This window comes from Taudactylus pleione, unplaced genomic scaffold (assembly GCF_031769625.1).
Source record: "Taudactylus pleione unplaced genomic scaffold, aTauple2 ptg000282l, whole genome shotgun sequence".
Classification (NCBI taxonomy): domain Eukaryota; kingdom Metazoa; phylum Chordata; class Amphibia; order Anura; family Myobatrachidae; genus Taudactylus; species Taudactylus pleione.
Genome location: NW_028284684.1, coordinates 15,132,054 through 15,149,419, shown reverse-complemented (window position 1 = coordinate 15,149,419; position 17,366 = coordinate 15,132,054). Strand labels below are relative to the sequence as shown.

Sequence of the window (17,366 nt, the reverse complement as noted above, 5' to 3'; positions counted from 1 at the left end):
ACCGGACCAATTCCCTTCAGAAATCAGATTTTTTTATTCTTATTCTTTGGATTTCACAAGAGGGGATGGCCAGCCAACAAACAAACTTTGGCTAGATGGCTTTGTTTGGCTATTTCTGAAGCTTATATGCAGGCAGGCCTGCCTGTTCCAGCCTCTGTTAAGGCTCATTCTACTCAGTCTGTGGGCCCCTCGTGGGCAGCTCACCGTAGCGCCTCGGCTGTTCAGCTGTGTAAGGCGGCCACGTGGTCTTCCATCCAGACCTTTCTGAGGTTCTATGCTTTTGACACCTTTGCCTCACAGATGCTTCCTTTGGGCGTCAGATTTTCCTCTCAGTGCAGGAGCGTCCCCATCCTTAATTGGACTGCTTTGGGACATCCCCAAGGTCAACCCTGTGGACCCTGAAGAAGAAAATGAGAGATATGGTAAGAACTTACCCTTGTTATCTCTCTGTCTTCAAAGTCCTGACGCACTTCGCTTCATATGGGCTGTGTTACTGGTCACCGGTTTTCCGTCTCCCTTTCTTTGAGTATGATTTTTGTGTATTCCAGTCTTCCTTCTCTGTTGTTCCTCCTCCGGCCTTTACTTACCAACTGAGGTGCCTGTGGCTCGGGGGCGGGGTATAGAGGAGGATGGATCCAGTACATCCTGGGAGCTAAAGCTTTTAACTGCGTGGTGCCCGTGGATCCAGATCCAGCTATACCCCCAATGTCAACCCTGTGGACCCTATGGACTTCGAAGAAAGAGAGATAAACAAGGGTAAGTTCTTACCATAGCTCTCATTTTACAAATTTTACATAATTTGCTAATTAAAAAAAATATATATTAGCCAATTCAGGCTTTCCCTCTACAGTACTACTATTATTGTATTTGTGCACCCAGAGCCTCTCCAGAATTTGCTCAGCCTTCCCAACACTGCTATAACACTGCACCCCCCCCCACTCTCCAAAAACTTCCCCATGGCTGCTACCACCCCCCACCCCCAAATACTGCACCAGCACTGCTCTCATTCCAGTTTGCTTCCCGTAAGAGATGCGGAGATGTTGCCCATATCAACCAAATGGCTTCTAGCTGTCATTTATCTAGTACAGTCTATATAATGAGAGCTGGAAGCTGATTGGTTGCTATGGGCTACTTCTCCACTTTACCGCTTTTGAAGGTCTGATACATCTCTCCCATGATCACATCAATAGAAGCATCTGGGAGTCAGTTTAAGAACTTCGCTCAACACTGCCACGGGTTAGATAACTAAGAAGCTTCTTTAATTACAGTAAGTTGTGTGGCCACCACCAACATGGAATGAATTAGGTTTTCATTTTATTCCCCAGCTGTCAACGGTGTTGTGTGGCGTGGCGGCATCCCCCTTTTAGCCAGGACGTCCTGGGCAGCAGCTTTATTAGACTAATGACTGATCAGGCACTGGCTGTGAGTATTGTTCAAAGTGAAGTGTGTCAAAAAATTGTTCAATATCTGCATGCAGTATTACACAATATTTATCAACGCTGTTCTCCTTTTCATTATTATTTCACTCTATGAGCTAAGAGGTTGAATGAGTATTAACCAAGCAGCTGTTTAATACTCATTCTGACAATTATTTGCTTATTAATTTTGATGTTGCCTGCAGCTAGTGCTTGATAAAGAAAAGTGCGATGTGGAACCACTTATCCTAAACTGTAATTCACAGTTATAAAGACAGAAAAGAAAATTACTGGTTTTTGGTAAGAATTTCAAACATACAGACATGGGGTCCGATTCAGAGATTTACACAATGCCGATATTTACACCGATTGAGCGATTTTTAGCCATTGCGCATGCGCGAAAGCTGTACTACCCACACTCGGCGATTAGTTTGTGATTAAGCTTGCACAGAAGATAGTGACAGGTAGTAAGCATTTGGGAGAGGTACCAGGGTTGGTGGAACAGGCCTGTCTGACCGTTCAAACGCCGTTTCATGGGCATGCATAAATCAGCCATTGCGATCTCCTTCACAGCATGAAAGCTCTCTGCATGTCAGGAGACAGGTCAGTCTTACTCAGAAGCTGTGTGGCAGCCCGATCTGTATAGCTGTTCCCAATGTTTGTGCTGATGCATGTCATCGGACGAATATGAGAAAGCAGTACAGGTTGAGTCTCCCATATCCGTAATTCTATTAACCGAAATATTTTTTTGGGCAGCCGTGACGTCATGACGTGACCTGGCGTCAATGACGTCACAGATCAATGACCAATCATTAGCGGCGTGGGCATGGTCTATATGCCGCGCTCCCCCCACTGCAGCGCAAGCCAGGCACTTCGTGACACCGGCTGGACTCCCCCGCAGCACCTGATGTACCCATTGCAGGACCTACCCCCGCCGCACATGCCGGGCCTCACGTGACACCTGCCGGACTTCACCCGACAGCCGCCGGATCACTCACGACATCCACCGGACACCCCAGCAGCACACACCAGGCCTCCTGTGACATCTCCTGGACCCCCCTGCAAGGTATTCTATTAACCGAAATTATCCAAAATCCGAAATGCTCCCGGTCCCGAGCATTTCGGATATGGGAGACTCAACCTGTAGTAGGCGTCCCTATGCTCGGGAAAGCTTTGGAATACATTAGCGTATTTACACAATTGCTACCCGTAATCATTAATCTCAGAATCAGTCCCATGATCACCACGTGGCTCTTCTTGCTGTAACTATGACATGGTCTACTGATCAATATACTGGAAATAGTAGTGCCATGGAAATTTTAGGAAAACGAGAGCAATGTTAATTGTGAATGTTTATTTTAGGCATAATGCTACAAATGATAGATAATACCTGATCCAAAAAATGCCAAGTTTTAACCATTTCAGATAATAGAAAGCACAATCAAAAAATAAAATATCGGTGGAAACTAAACACTAAGGAAAAAAAAAAACCACCCCTCACCAGGGAACCCTCACAGCAGACAGGGAACATAAAGGGAGTGTGAGAGCCAGTCTGGGAGTAGGTGCATGAAGATTGAAGAACCACTGTTATCATAAGCCCCACTTGGCCTGGCCCCTACCACCCTGGGGGTCTGTACACTAATGGATACAGACACCAGGATCCAGAGCCCATCACATCTTAACCAGAAAGACCTCTTCCAGAACGTGGGAGATGTTTTACAGTCACTTCGATGAACGCAGTGCTGATGTGACACTGCTGGCCCCTGGTCCTAGCCCTGCACATACACCAGTGTTGTCCGAGACTGCTCAGCAGCGTCTTCTGACTTCCGCCACAGTCTGGTGCAAACATAATGAAAATAAATCAAGGAAGACAAAAAAAAGAAAGAAGCAAATGTTGCACCTAAGAAAGCCCCATTCTCTTGGGCTTTTAATCTAAACTGTAGCTTCCCAGCAGGCACCGGGTACAGGTAGGAGGACAAGATTTAGAGCTTGACCTCTTGCCTGGTGTGTTCGCATCATTTGTGACCAGGCTGTGTATTACCCGATATGGTCGCTAACAATGTGACTAGTCCAAAACGAACACTGGGCAGCTGCCAGAAGATAATCATCCAGCAGCTGCCAATATCAGGGGGACCTCCTAGCCCCTCTGCATCCTTGCCCCTCCCCCAGTGTCTGCTGTGCTACCTATCATTGCTAATCGGGCAGCACGGCAGGACCCCAACCTGATGGTTGCTCAGAAGAGCAGCCACCGGAAAAATGCAAAGTCACGATGGTCCGATCATCAAAGGTCCGCTATATCGATGACAGACATGTTAAAATTTACACATTCTGTGGTTTTGGGAAAAAATATTAGCCAGATAAGTGGTTAAAGTGCCTACACTCTTGGTTTACCACTACACCCAAATGTTGCCAGCTTCCCTCATTTGGAGGAAAATGAAAAGATTATGTCATGCTATGAGTTTTAGAACATACGTATTTCTGGACAAAAAGGGAAAAACATAAAATAACCACAAATACCTCACCTGATTTTTTCCTTTGCGCCGATAATTCCGTCTAACAAGACTTTTGTAGTTCTCATTCTTTTTGGTTAGGTAATAGAAAAGAACACAATCTGACACAGTCTGTAAGACATTGGATGAAGAAATATTCATGCATGTATTATTGGTAAAGGTGAACCATATTCAGCACAGTGAGGTTATAGGTACAGCTGTAAGGTTGACAGTATATGTAGTTAATGAATTATAATTAGTTCTATGAGTGCTTGTCTTATAACGTTATTACATGTGCACACTGCTCTCAAAAGAAGACACATCTTTAGACTTTGATAAATGGTGTGTGCGTTTTCATGGAATGTAAACACAGGTCTTTTACCTTAAGAGACAGTTGAATGCAACAGTTTATATATTTACTGGTTTAACTTATCTATATACAGTACAGAGGAAAAAAGGGGGGCTAGGCTGCACAGCCTAATCTTAAACATAATAAGAGGTGCTACCATGCTGAGTCCTGTAGTTTTACAGCAGAAATAAAGGGGAGATGCAGATGCACACTATAAGCACTTATGGTGCATACACACGGGACGATCGTCAGCGATAACGATACCGCTTAACAATCTCCTGGGTGTGCTGGATGATCAAGATCAATCATCCAGCACACCACCAACGACGGCTAACGATCGCGGGTCCCTATAGTAACCTGGTCGATATCGACCAGGTTGGCCTGCATGCAGGGGCGATGGATGATATCGTTATCGTCCATACGTGCCCGCGCATCGCAGGTCGTTGGTGGGTTGGAAGGGATCAAAAAATGCACAATATGAACGAGAACGATATGATCTATATCGTTATCGTTCATATCGAGCATTTTAAATGTCCCGTGTATACGCACCATAAGAATTCTAATATCCAAAATATTTATAATTAACATGGTTTTTCTTAGTGCTTATAGCATACTTGCCTACTCTCCCAGAAGTTGCAGGAGGTTCCCGATTTTTCGGGGAACCCCCCCGCACCCCCAAAAGAGTAGGGAAATCTCCAACATCACGCTGACTACCTAGTGAAGTAGGCAGGATGGGGAAATTTTCTGAGCAATTTGTGGGTCCGTAGGGAGGGGACAGGGCTAAATGATGCGAATCGCTGCATTTAGCCCTGCCCCCTCCTCAAGGACCCCCAAATCGCCTAATGAAGGCTAAAGTTTGGCTCCGCCCCCCAGAAGATGAGAGCAGCGGGATCTCTCCAGATGTTCCCGGAAAGGTGCAGCGAAAAGTTGGTAAGTATGGCTTATAGTGCGCACCTGCATCTCCACGTTTTTCTGCTATATATAGCACATGTAGATTCAAAAAATAAAATTAGAAATACAGAAAAATGGTCTTAATCAAAATCACTAAACATACTGAGTTAAGCATTCTGGTTCCGGATAGCTCCGTGTGTGGGGACCGCCTGATATGTCGGCTGTCGCATCGCAAGGTGCATATCACACCGTGTATGGGGCCCTTAACCCTAACAATCAACAAAAAATGCCCATATGTCAACATTCTCAACTTATCGACATTTTAACCATATCGAACTAAGGACCTCATTCAGAGTCTCTCACTAGATGCGATCGCTCGCCCCCAGCGTATGCCAATTTGTCAAAGTGACGCCACGGGAAGCAATCGCTCGGCAAGGCATAAGCACGCCCACCATGTCTTAGCGAGCGGCCAGCGTACGCCCAATCGCACAGACAGAGCCGCCCACCAGTATACGTCATCTCCAGGAAGTATATTAAAAAATTGGTACATCGAGGACATTCGTAAGCGATCGCAGCGCTTGTGGTTGCCTTACCCTACCGCAAGCACTGCGAGGACTTCAGTGTAAAAACAGGCATGTGACATGTATTATGACGCTGCGGGTTAATTATGCACGCCTCTAAAGCGTTCGCACCTCCATTCCCCCGTTATTAGTGTCCTGCCCCTGTTACCACCCACAAACGGCCTCTCCTGTCACTCATTTCACTGGGCTGTCTTTGCTGGGCGAGCGAGCGGCCTCCGATCGCACACAGTAGTTCGCGCACGCGCAGAACGAAGTGTACGCAAACCTTCGGGCCGCTTGCGAGCGCATAGCGCTAGTGAGAGACTCTGAATGAGGTCCTAAGTGTATGTCGATATATTGGTTGTTGTCCTAACGTCCATATCAACATTCTGACTGTAGACATTCAGAAAGTGTCAACATTCTGGTGTCAATCTTCTGAATGTCGACTACCCGACCGGATACCCATCTTGCATAGAGTGCAGACTAGAGGACTTTACTATTGAACATACAGATTGAGAAATATATATTTCAATCGACAACATACACTAAAGACTGTTTAGGCCATCAGAACACTGTAAAATATTAGTAACCATCCAACATACCTTTCTCTCCAAGAATGAAGCAATGAACACAAAGTTCTTTGGTTGCTGGATAAATCTATAAGACAATTGATAAAATAATGAGAATTAATCTAATCTCACTTCAGTACAAGCCAAATGACATTACTTTTCATCTAGCACCACATTACATTAGAGTACATTGCAATTTTGTTCCAGTCATCCACCATTTAGCACATTCTACATGTCCTTGCTCATTCTCTTTGGAGTGTAAACTCTTAGGGGTATGTTTACTAAAGTGAGAGTTTTAAGAGATGTTGCCCATAGTAACCAAATCATATTCTATCTATCTATTATCTTCTCGAAGGTGCTAGTTGAATATTAAGTAGAATCTGATTGGTTGCTATGGGCAACATCTCCAATTCTAAAAACTCTCACATTAGTAAATATACCCCTTACTCTTAACAATGCATAGCTCACTTGCTGGCTGTTTACTCTATTGTTGTAATCTCTGATTGGCCAAAGGATAAAACATTTTGTAAGCCTAGTATTGCATTCCATCTGTTAATTCAGTATAGATCCCAACATATTCTGCCAGATGGGAGTTTAAGTTTCACAAAAGCTGGAGAGAGCCAACGTCTGCTGGTGAATGTGCTAGGTCCTCCAGCTTACAGGGTTAATGTACAAGTGTAGGATTTGGAGACTGTCCTCATATTGTTATTATTTTGTCTGATGCTCCAGCTGTAGACATATTAAACTACGTACGTACATTCATTATTAAAATAATTTTCACTGTGGCTGATGAAAAGGACAAATTCCACATTGCAAGCAAATACACCGTCCTCTTCAATTTTATGTTTAGCCTAATTTTCTTTGCAAGATAATTAAATGTACGCTGGACACTGGTCTGCTAAACTATTGAGCTATGTGTAATTTGCTAAGCTACATTACATGGTCAAAGAGAATATTGCACAGGCCCTAGATAACAAAGGTAATTATTAAAGTGCAGACATCTATGGTTCTTTTTAGTCTAAGCTCCAAGGGACTGATGATTGCATTAACAGAACAAGATGCTATTTATTACAAGTCCCTATGAGGTATTCAGATGTGTGAATGCATACAGGACCATAGTGCACACATGTGGATCCAGCCCTGTATTATATAAAGCATCCCACATTCATCCTGCATTAACTTTAAAGCATTTTGCGGTTCTAAACCACCACCTTTTATTCATGTCTTATATTTTGTACCCTCCTCCCACCCAGTACAATATTTAAGCCAATCAAAACTACACTAATGTAAAATTAACTATTTAGAGCAGGTAGTATTAATAAAATCGGTAGAAATGAAAATATTTCCATTACTGCTCATTTCCCATGCATGTCACTCTAGCTGCTTATGCTTATATAGAACACTGCAATGGAGATTTTAATACCCTACATGGGATTGTTCACGAGAAATTCACAAGCAACAGGGGAATGCCCCAAACAAATTATTAGTGTAAGATCACATCAGACTGAAAATGGAAGGATACTACCACATCTCAATTCTGAAACCCAATTTCAAGTTTAGGTTTTAGCAGAACAAAATGTTCCTGTACCTTGAAAAATTAACACTTTGGAGACAATTCAATTAGCGGCGGTAGTCATAAAGTTCCGGAGAACTTGTAGAAACGCCAGTACCTTGCGGTCATTAACATCACATGTGTTCTAGCTCCATAGAGGAGCACAGAAAAATGCAGGGTATTGGTCTACTGTAATTCCCGGTGATGGGCACAGCCACACAGCCCCAATGACTGAAATGGCTTTAGTAACAGGGCTGGTGATTTTGGCAGGTCACGGTAAAAGTTGTTTTAACAGAAAAAAATAAAACTATTCTAGAAGAAATCACCAAGAAATCCATCCAGTACATGTATAATCTTTATGAAGGGTTTCCATGCCTTAGAAAAGCTACAGTTGAGACAGCAACAATTATTTCAGCGAATGCAAGTTGGAGCCTCAAATAGGCAAACCTGGGACTAAATCAATTCAAACATATTTACATATTGTCAGTCTTTACCATGTGCGAGTTGACATTGTAAGAAAGCACCTGAAAAATCAAAATATTTAAAATAAAACAGGCACTTGTGGTTTACCCCAATTATTATTAGATGAATATATGCATAGTATCTTAGACTTCTACAAGAATTCAGTGCTTCATGGGAATTTCCCAGCAATCCTATGCTGATGTGTCGTTGTCTGACTTAGCAGAGTAATACGAGGAGAATGTTGCGGTGATTACATTAGATCCTCTTGAGGAAAAATGATTTACTACATCAAGAGGAGATTGATTGTATGTGGTCAGCCTTCGGAAAGGCACAATACACTCTAGCCCCACAATTACTTTCTACAACAGTCAAAATCTGAGCCAGAGCAAGATTAATGCAATGAAAACCAAGGATACAAAGTGCTGTTATTACATTTATGCATATCAACCTAGGGCATCGTATTGAAGCTTTTGGAGATCTGTAGTGCATTAGACAATGCAATTTTACAATCACTTATATGGCATATATCAGACTTCTCTATGAAGTGGGGATCAGTTATCTAAAATATGTGTAATGGACACAAATAGGCAAACCTTGGACTACAGGACTGTAGGATCATAGGCTGCTGCTACTTCTAAAAAAAAAACAATGAAGGGCAGACGGAATTGATGTGTTGTAGCCATAATCTATAAAGATTACAATAAAAAAAAATCTGCATGTACTGTAAGAAAGCTCATGACTAATATCTTACCGGAATGGCACTGTGGTAACATTTACATTGTATTAGTCTGCAGAGTTACAATACACCAAAAGGCAGCCAGCCTGTCACGATTTGGCTTAGCTCCGCCTCTTTCTGTATGAACACCAAATGCTCTTTTATACGGCATAATATCATATTTAATAGGATCCACCATTCAAACATTTAGATATGCAAGACATGAGATAAATGCCATGAAATAATGCAGTAACCCAGGTTATTTAGATTAGGGTTTCTCAGCAACGCTGCTATCATTGTGTACCCCCCCCCTTAAGTATCTGAAACATTGCCAAGTACTATCGCCCCTAAATGTCTAAGTGCTTAATCAATGCCCCATGTGATTTTCCTATTACACATTTTGTTATTTACTACCAGAGCAACCTGTTATTTGACAGTTAAGTATCTCCTGTATCTGTGTGCAGGAGCATGGGGGTGTGTGCAGGAGCATGGGGGTGTGTGCAGGAGCATGGGGGTGTGTGCAGGAGCATGGGGGTGTGTGCAGGAGCATGGGTGTGTGTGCAGGAGCATGGGTGTGTGTGCAGGAGCATGGGTGTGTGTGCAGCAGCGTGGGTGTGTGTGCAGCAGCGTGGGTGTGTGTGCAGCAGCGTGGGTGTGTGTGCAGCAGCGTGGGTGTGTGTGCAGGAGCGTGGGTGTGTGTGCAGGAGCGTGGGTGTGTGTGCAGGAGCCTGGGTGTGTGTGCAGGAGCCTGGGTGTGTGTGCAGGAGCCTGGGTGTGTGTGCAGGAGCCTGGGTGTGTGTGCAGGAGCCTGGGTGTGTGTGCAGGAGCATGGGTGTGTGTGCAGGAGCATGGGTGTGTGTGCAGGAGCATGGGTGTGTGTGCAGGAGCATAGGTGTGTGTGCAGGAGCGTTAGCCGATAAATCGCTTCAAACACTGCTGCAACAGACAGGTCAGGAGGTTGCATCTTATGAGCTGCTTAAACACAGATTAGAAGGAGGACATATACAGTATAAGTACATTTTGACTTAAATTGCAAAGAAAAAACATTCAGATTTGATCAGGCTTTGTAACAGAAGTTATTCTCTGTACAGAATACTATAGAAAGAACACAATGTATTTTCTCGGAAACCAATCAACCAAACAAAATATTTCAGTTTGCTGTTTAATGTGTTAAGAAATATACTCATCAAGCATAGTTATCGCAGTGAACAGGAGTGTGAGCGATAATTACAAGGCCAAAAGTGAAGGATACACTGTATAATATTTATACTAAACCTACAGTGTAGTCAATATAAACAGCTCATGTACAATCTAGTTTCAGCTAGTGAAGTTTAATTGAATCTTTCTACAGTTTCTTTTTAATTGTGTGAATTGAAGGTCTGCACTATCATTCTTGTTATTCCTTGTTGACAATATCTGACTGGGTTTGTCTGCTATTGTGATAATTTATTTAGAGTACACTAGACCTATTCTTTTATATTGGGTCAGTGCTTATTAGGGAAACTAAATGCTCATCTGTCTAGAGTGAAGCTGGGTACACGCCTATGCAATTATCAGGCTGATCATCCGATATCGGCTAATTAGCTCAATGATTGCGTACAGTAGGTGTGTGCAGGAGAGTAGCCGATAAACCGCTTCAAACTCTGCTGCAATGGTCAGATCAGGAGGTTGCCTCTTATGAGCTGCTTAAAAACTTGGATGCTCGACCTCCCGATCCCCTTGTGTATACATATTTGGTGCCTCTGTGGTTGGTAAACAGTGATTACATTTTGTTATAAATTTCTGTGTAGAACACTGGAAAATGATTTCCAAATAATAATTGCCAAATTAAATATATTTAAGAAATTTCTCCTCCCCCAACCCAACAATGTCTGGAGGTTTAACCAGCAAAAATCTGAAAGTTATTCTAGTTACAAAGGTGAAACATTCAAGAATAACGTAACACAATATACAACATTAATTGAAGGCAAAAATCAGATTTCCTTTGAGTACTATACTTCCATTTTAAATAACATGCCTATGCTGTACGTCCTTTTTCAGTATTTTGGTCAGTCTAGTTTTCCCTGGTTGCCAAGATATTGCACAAGCTACGATAATAGCCAATTGGCTTGATATTGCAGTGTGTCCAAACAGAGCCTAATGGCACATAATATAATATGAGCTAAGGGCCTGATTCAGACCCGCTCGCGAGCGCTGAGCGCTCGCAAGCGGGTCGATGGTGTCCTAGTGCACATGCGCACGACGGAGGGAGCTCCGTCGTGCGCATGCGCGAGACCCGCATAGCGACAGCCAAGCTGTCGCTATGGGTCTCGCACCAAAGGGGGCGTGCTGTCGATGGTGATTGACAGCACGCCCCCTTTGGTGGGCGTGCCGGGGGCGTTGCTGCCCAGACAGAGGTGTTCCCATGGGAACGCCTACCATCTGGGGCCGGCCCCACTGACATCACTAGTGATGTCAGTGGGAGTGCTTTTGGCTCTGATAGAGCCAAAATCACTCCTGGGCTTGCGGCAACGAGAGCCTACCGCAGGGTCTCGTCACAAGCCCGATGGTCGCGATGGTCTTGACCATCGCGACCATCTTTTTGGCTGTTCGCATAAGCTGTGGGTAGTCACCCACAGCTATGCGAGCGGCCAGGAGGCCGATCCAATTTTAGGTAGGAGGGCCCTGATTCAGAGCGAGCGCTCTGGTCAGAGCGTCCGGCTCTGAATCAGGCCCTAAATCAAAATCAATAAAATGTATTCATTTTAGTAAATGGAGTAATGCAATGCCCACTATTTATCAGTGTGTGACTGTGCAAACTTGTGCCAGAGAAGTGCCAGTTTAAGATCTGGATGTTCTGCACATGTTAAGAACAACCAAATTCCATTTAATCAGGCCAACAAATTACATCCAGATGAGCCCCTACAAGTCCACTTTATGCTCAACACACAGCATTGCCCTGTGGAGACATTACTGCTGTCAGTGCAGATGTTTAGTCTAGACCAGTGTTTCCCAAACTCTTTCCTCATGGAGGAGACCTGGAAAACATGCATTGCTAGTGCTCCCTGAGGAATGAGTTTGGGAAACACTGATCGAGACTAGATGCTATTCAAAAAGTAACACTAATGAATAAGAGTATGAAAATGCCAAAGGTTTTCTTTAGAAGTGCTACATCCAATCATATTTAATTTTACACAAAAACACTTTGCACTTGATACCTTGTACGTAATTCTGAGGGATAACCTTTCAGACCAAATGTGTCGCTGGATTGTTCAATAATGATGTATTTAACATGACCAGATTAGAGCTTGAACACATACAGGAATCTACTGTAATGATCTGTGCAGTAATGGGCATATGAATTATGTAAATCTATTATTACCAGACGCCGGCTGTGTAAAGATTGCCACACGAGCAGCTTGACGCATACGGATGATAATTACAAGGCAGGGTTCATACAACAAAAATACTTTTCATGAAAAGAAAGTTCAAAAGGATGTTAAAATAATTTTTGTCCATATCAACAAAGTAAAAAATAAAGTCAGTTTGTAACAATTTTTTTTTATCCCTTGCTGTGGAAATACACACAGCATAAACAAAGAGTATGTGTACAAAGACACAACAAGAATAAGGAGCCATTTTATGGGTCTGCGTCCTACAAATCGAAACTCACTTATCCCTAAAGGTGTCCTTCTCTTGTTCACTCCACATGTTCATGACCTGCCGCTCCTTATACACCTTCATGGGGTCATCCATCAGGCCATTCATGTTGATGAACTTGATGCGCTGCTGCTCTGCATCAAACAGCATAGGGGGTATGACAGCCAGCTGGCGCATCTGTTTCTCCAAGTTCTATAGAAAAAGCACATTAGAAGTGACCACACAGTGACTGAAAGGGAACAATGTGTTATTTAAGTGCACTAAAAGTTGTTAGATATTCACATTCTGTATACACAAAGCACAGTGGGCACCATCTACGAAGTACAATACAAAATGCTTTGCACCAATGTACCTGAATGGTCTGCTAAGCGCACTCCTAGGTTTACACTTATTTGCAGACTAGAAGCCCACCTAGATTTGTCAGGAGGCAGAGAAATATGAAGACGTGCACTGGGCACAACATTCATCCTCTGACCACTTTACAACAATCTGCTTAATTAAGTAAAACCTTATTGTTTTCTACTAAACTACTGCCCTGTTTAACCTTTCTTATGGCCTAAATTTATCGCAAGTGAAGGGACATTGAAACGTTTTTTCTTAGGGTGCCCACACACATACCGATATACTCACGATCCGATGATGTGTCCGATTTCCCTTGAAATTCTCCCCGGCAGCTCAGCACACGATCAGCACACGATCAGCACACGATATGCTGTCCAATCTTCATACGATTTCCAGCAGCCAGACTTTTTTATAGTGCATTGTGTCCAGATTGTCAGATCTGCCGTGCAGTACGGCAGATCTGAAGATGCGATGTGCGACCTGTGGGGGCGCGCATCGCATAGTGAGTGGGGACTCACGATTTGGGCATTTTTTACCCGATCTGTCGCTCCAATGTGTCGTAATTGGCCAGATCACGAAAAAATCGCTATGTGTGTGGGCACCCTTATGCTTTGTGTGAGCTTTATACTACACTGTTTGGAGCAAAAAATGTGCCTCTCCGAAAATGCAACATGAAAGCACAAAATGTTTTGTAGTTAAAGTATAGGATGAGAGGCCTGTGAGGTGAAAATTACCATGCTCCCCTCCATTCAGCCAGGAACAATAATAATGCTATGTACACACTTGAGCGCCTGACCGGCCAATTTGGTAAGCTACACACACTTACCATTCTGCCGTTCGATATGTCTGGCCAGATATCGCAAATGGCCGGGCATTTAAATTTGCCCATCAAGTTGTGATGTCAGTGTTGGATGTTCCTGAGGCCAGTGTACGGGTGGGTTGGTGGGTCACCCATACACACAGCCAGACATACAGATATATCAGCATCGGCTGTGCTGCAGAGCCCACCTTATATGACTGAACAACGTTGTGTACACACCCGCTGATGCACTCGCGATATATCGTTCAGCGTTCTGAACTAACTGTATAACAACACGTGCGTACCCAGCTTGAGAATGTGCCCTCTCTGACCTTTATTTATATTTTGTTTTAAAATAAAATGAAATTACTGGTTGCACTTCTACAATGTATGCTCACTTGCGTGTCTAATCCGTACTTTGCAATACACAAGCTCACTCCACACAACTGCTCCCCTCAGTCTCTTCAACTCCACAGCATATGCCGTTTTGTATATAAATCTATGGTGTTTTGACAAATTTCTAGATACTCTTGAACAAAATGAGGAGCACAATTCTGATTCTGCACTTTGTAATGGACTTCCAGTATATTTACAGTGTATATTTGTACACAAGATTTAAGTAAAGGCATGATAGAGCAAATACAATTGTAGCACCAAACACTAAAAGAGAGAAAGATCTTTTATTAACAAGCTTTATCCAGAAATAGACAAAAAATCATTGAACCTTCAAAATGTTTCCTTACTTAAAATTGCTATTTATAACATATGGTATAAGCTATTTCACAAACATTCAAACGCTGAATCTGATTTGTGGTTTTAATACATGTGCAATACAGACACTGGACAACGGCCATTATATTCAATCTGTTAGCAAAGGGGAGTCCCTGATCAAGTTCCTTGTGGGTAGGGAATCCCCAAATATGGAATTACATCTGTGCAGAACTTGCACATGCTTGGAGGGGACCTTGGTAGAGCTAGACTGATAGCAGAGCAGGGACACTAGAGGCGGGAGCTGCATTGGCAGACTCCTAACCAAATTTTTCTACGGGACCCAACAATATTGGTTTCCAATTCTAAATCTAGTCACTTGGCCTCAATACCAAGCATCCGTAACATAGTCTAACTTGGTCATGCTTGAATGGCCAAATCAGACATATACAATCCCATGAAGCTCTATTATTGCAATTGGCTGGACAGATTTCATCCAGCTTTGGTCTCTGGCAGAGCTCGCCAGACACTGTGATTTATGCCAATTTGGTCTAAATCGGACAAACTGAAAGAGAAACACATCTAATATAGCTTAAATGCGTTTGCTACCAAAAAGTGGGGATATCCCTTTTTATGACCTGGATATATTCTTTTTAAAATGGGTTTCCACAATTCCTGCTTGACAAAATGGGAGTCACGAAGCTGAGTGTCTTCATGTGTTTGGCATGTTAAAACCAGGTAATTTCCGATATAAAGGTCTACTGTAAGTCAGACATGGAGTACAAATGCTACATTTTATTCTTAAGTGGAAGCAGCAAGACTCCAAGATCTTAATGACAATTCATATAACTACTAAATTATTCTTCCGAAATATAAAATTGTATATGTCTATACATCTTATCATTGCAAAACAAACTCAAACTACAATATATTTTTTTCATTTTTTAAAGGTTACCACTGTTTAATACCATCTTATAATTAAATGCTTTGTCAGATTTATCCTACCTGTTTAGTCTCAGCATTCTGTAGCGAGGACTCACCAAGCCCACCAACCATCATAACGTCTCTAACCGCTGGCTGACAAAGTTGGTGAGGGATATCAAAGGATTAGACATTTAGCCCAGCAACTGACAGAATAATTGTTTTAAAAAGAGTGTGTGTGGGGGGTGGTTGCCATAAATCAATCAAATAAAGGAAAGTTTATTTCAAATGAAAATTAATTTTAAGATTATGAGTTCTATTTTTCTGCTTGGGCTGTATAGAGGCTGTATAGAGGCCCTGTTATTGGGCAGTATAGAATGTGTAAGTTAGGACAGCAGCCGTATAGTACACCTACATATATACTGTACCAGCAGATTCCGGTATTGGACATTGCAGCAGATTAAATAAGGCAGAAGGAATCCTTACCTCCTGCTCTGAGAGGCCGTCAATAATTTCTGACACTTCATGCTCACTGCGTGCAGCAGATAAGGACAGACCGCTTCCCCTCTGTCCTACCCTGCTGAGAGATGGAATTGAAATGTTCAACCAAGTGTAGTGATGCACGAGCAGGTTGTACGGATGAGCAATTTAACTTAGCCACAGCAGACATTCATAGTACACTTGATACCCAGAGCTCTCATTGGGTGTAACAATACTTCTAAATATCATTTTATTCATCCAATGTGACATGATTTCCTGCAAGGGATGGTGCCAAGCAGTAAACGTATATATATAAAAAACAAAAAGGCAAAGGGATTGGCTTACAGACCAGTATTCTCCATCACATAATTCTGCTCTTTTATTATATTCCTATATTATTATACATTCAAGTGTCCAACATTTCTTTTAAATTGTCTAACTTGCACTAGTTACATCAAGTGAGCTGCTGCAGGAGGCTACAAATGTATACTTTGTCAGTGCATAACCCCCATTGAGACAACTGCTTCATCACTAAGTGGTCTAGGTATCAGGCACAGGTGAGAGCAGCGCATTTCTGGCCTCATTACTACAGGACACCAGATAGCCGTTTGGCATGGCTGTCCAGTAGGGGGCAGGGAGGGAGTCAGTGCAGAGTAAAGGCATGCACGGCTGGTAATATATATAATCCTCTCTGTATAAAGATAATAGGGTGTCAGAATAGTGTAATATAGAGTATAAGAATGCATGGCACTTCAAATGTTCAGGAATACTTCTGCCCTTTATTAATTATCAGGCTTGATAATGGGCAGAAGTATACCCAAAACATATATACATACATACACACACAGGCTATACAGAGCAAGTGTCATAGCAATTTGTTGGGAGAGGCAGGTGGGCCCCAGTGTACAACGGGTCCAAATTACTAGTATTATACACGACACATGTACTCAGACGTGCACACATTTTACACCAACCTTTGCATGCGTTCCTGAAGCTCCCTCTGCTTGCGGATCTCAGGAAACTGCTTTTCATAGTATTCTCTGACCTTGCTCTCTTTTGCTCTTCTGCGCGGATTATTTTCAATACGTTCCACCTTTTTCTCCCAGGCCTCCATCAACTGGTCATAGCGCTGGCAGAGCTTCTGTTCCTGAATCAAAAACAGATCCATTGGAACTTGCTGATCTTCAACTTCGAACAACAGATGCTGATCATAACAATTTATCATAATTATTAACATATTTGCTAGCTGCACACTGTACATATGAGGAAACATTGGTAAATAAAACCCCTAAAACACACGATATAAAATCAGTATAAGTTTACATGTTGGAAGTGGCCATATAGGTAATTGCCTTTTTATTCAGATACTGAACTTTTTTTTTTGCCAATTTCTGCACATTTGAAACTAGCGACAACTGTCTAAGGGAGACAAAACATGGAAATGCCAACTAGTTCTAGATAACAGTAGATAACAA

At 42.6% G+C, this 17,366-nt stretch overlaps 1 protein-coding gene across 14 annotated transcripts in view; it reads right to left on the bottom strand.

The window, feature by feature from the left end:
- The window catches only part of NCOR2 (nuclear receptor corepressor 2), a 535,580-nt gene that overhangs the window by 224,766 nt on the left and 293,448 nt on the right, over nucleotides 1-17,366 (bottom strand). For 10 of the 14 annotated variants that reach the window (XM_088482142.1, XM_088482138.1, XM_088482137.1 and 7 more), the window contains 6 exons: nucleotides 16,866-17,038; nucleotides 15,898-15,991; nucleotides 15,496-15,567; nucleotides 12,655-12,833; nucleotides 6,307-6,361; nucleotides 3,938-4,036 (listed from right to left, as the gene is read on the bottom strand). In XM_088482142.1, coding sequence (XP_088338268.1) covers nucleotides 3,938-4,036; nucleotides 6,307-6,361; nucleotides 12,655-12,833; nucleotides 15,496-15,567; nucleotides 15,898-15,991; nucleotides 16,866-17,038 — 672 coding nt within the window. The remainder of the gene's footprint in view (nucleotides 1-3,937; nucleotides 4,037-6,306; nucleotides 6,362-12,654; nucleotides 12,834-15,495; nucleotides 15,568-15,897; nucleotides 15,992-16,865; nucleotides 17,039-17,366) is intronic. The other 4 variants (XM_088482132.1, XM_088482133.1, XM_088482129.1 and 1 more) reach the window with 3 other exon arrangements.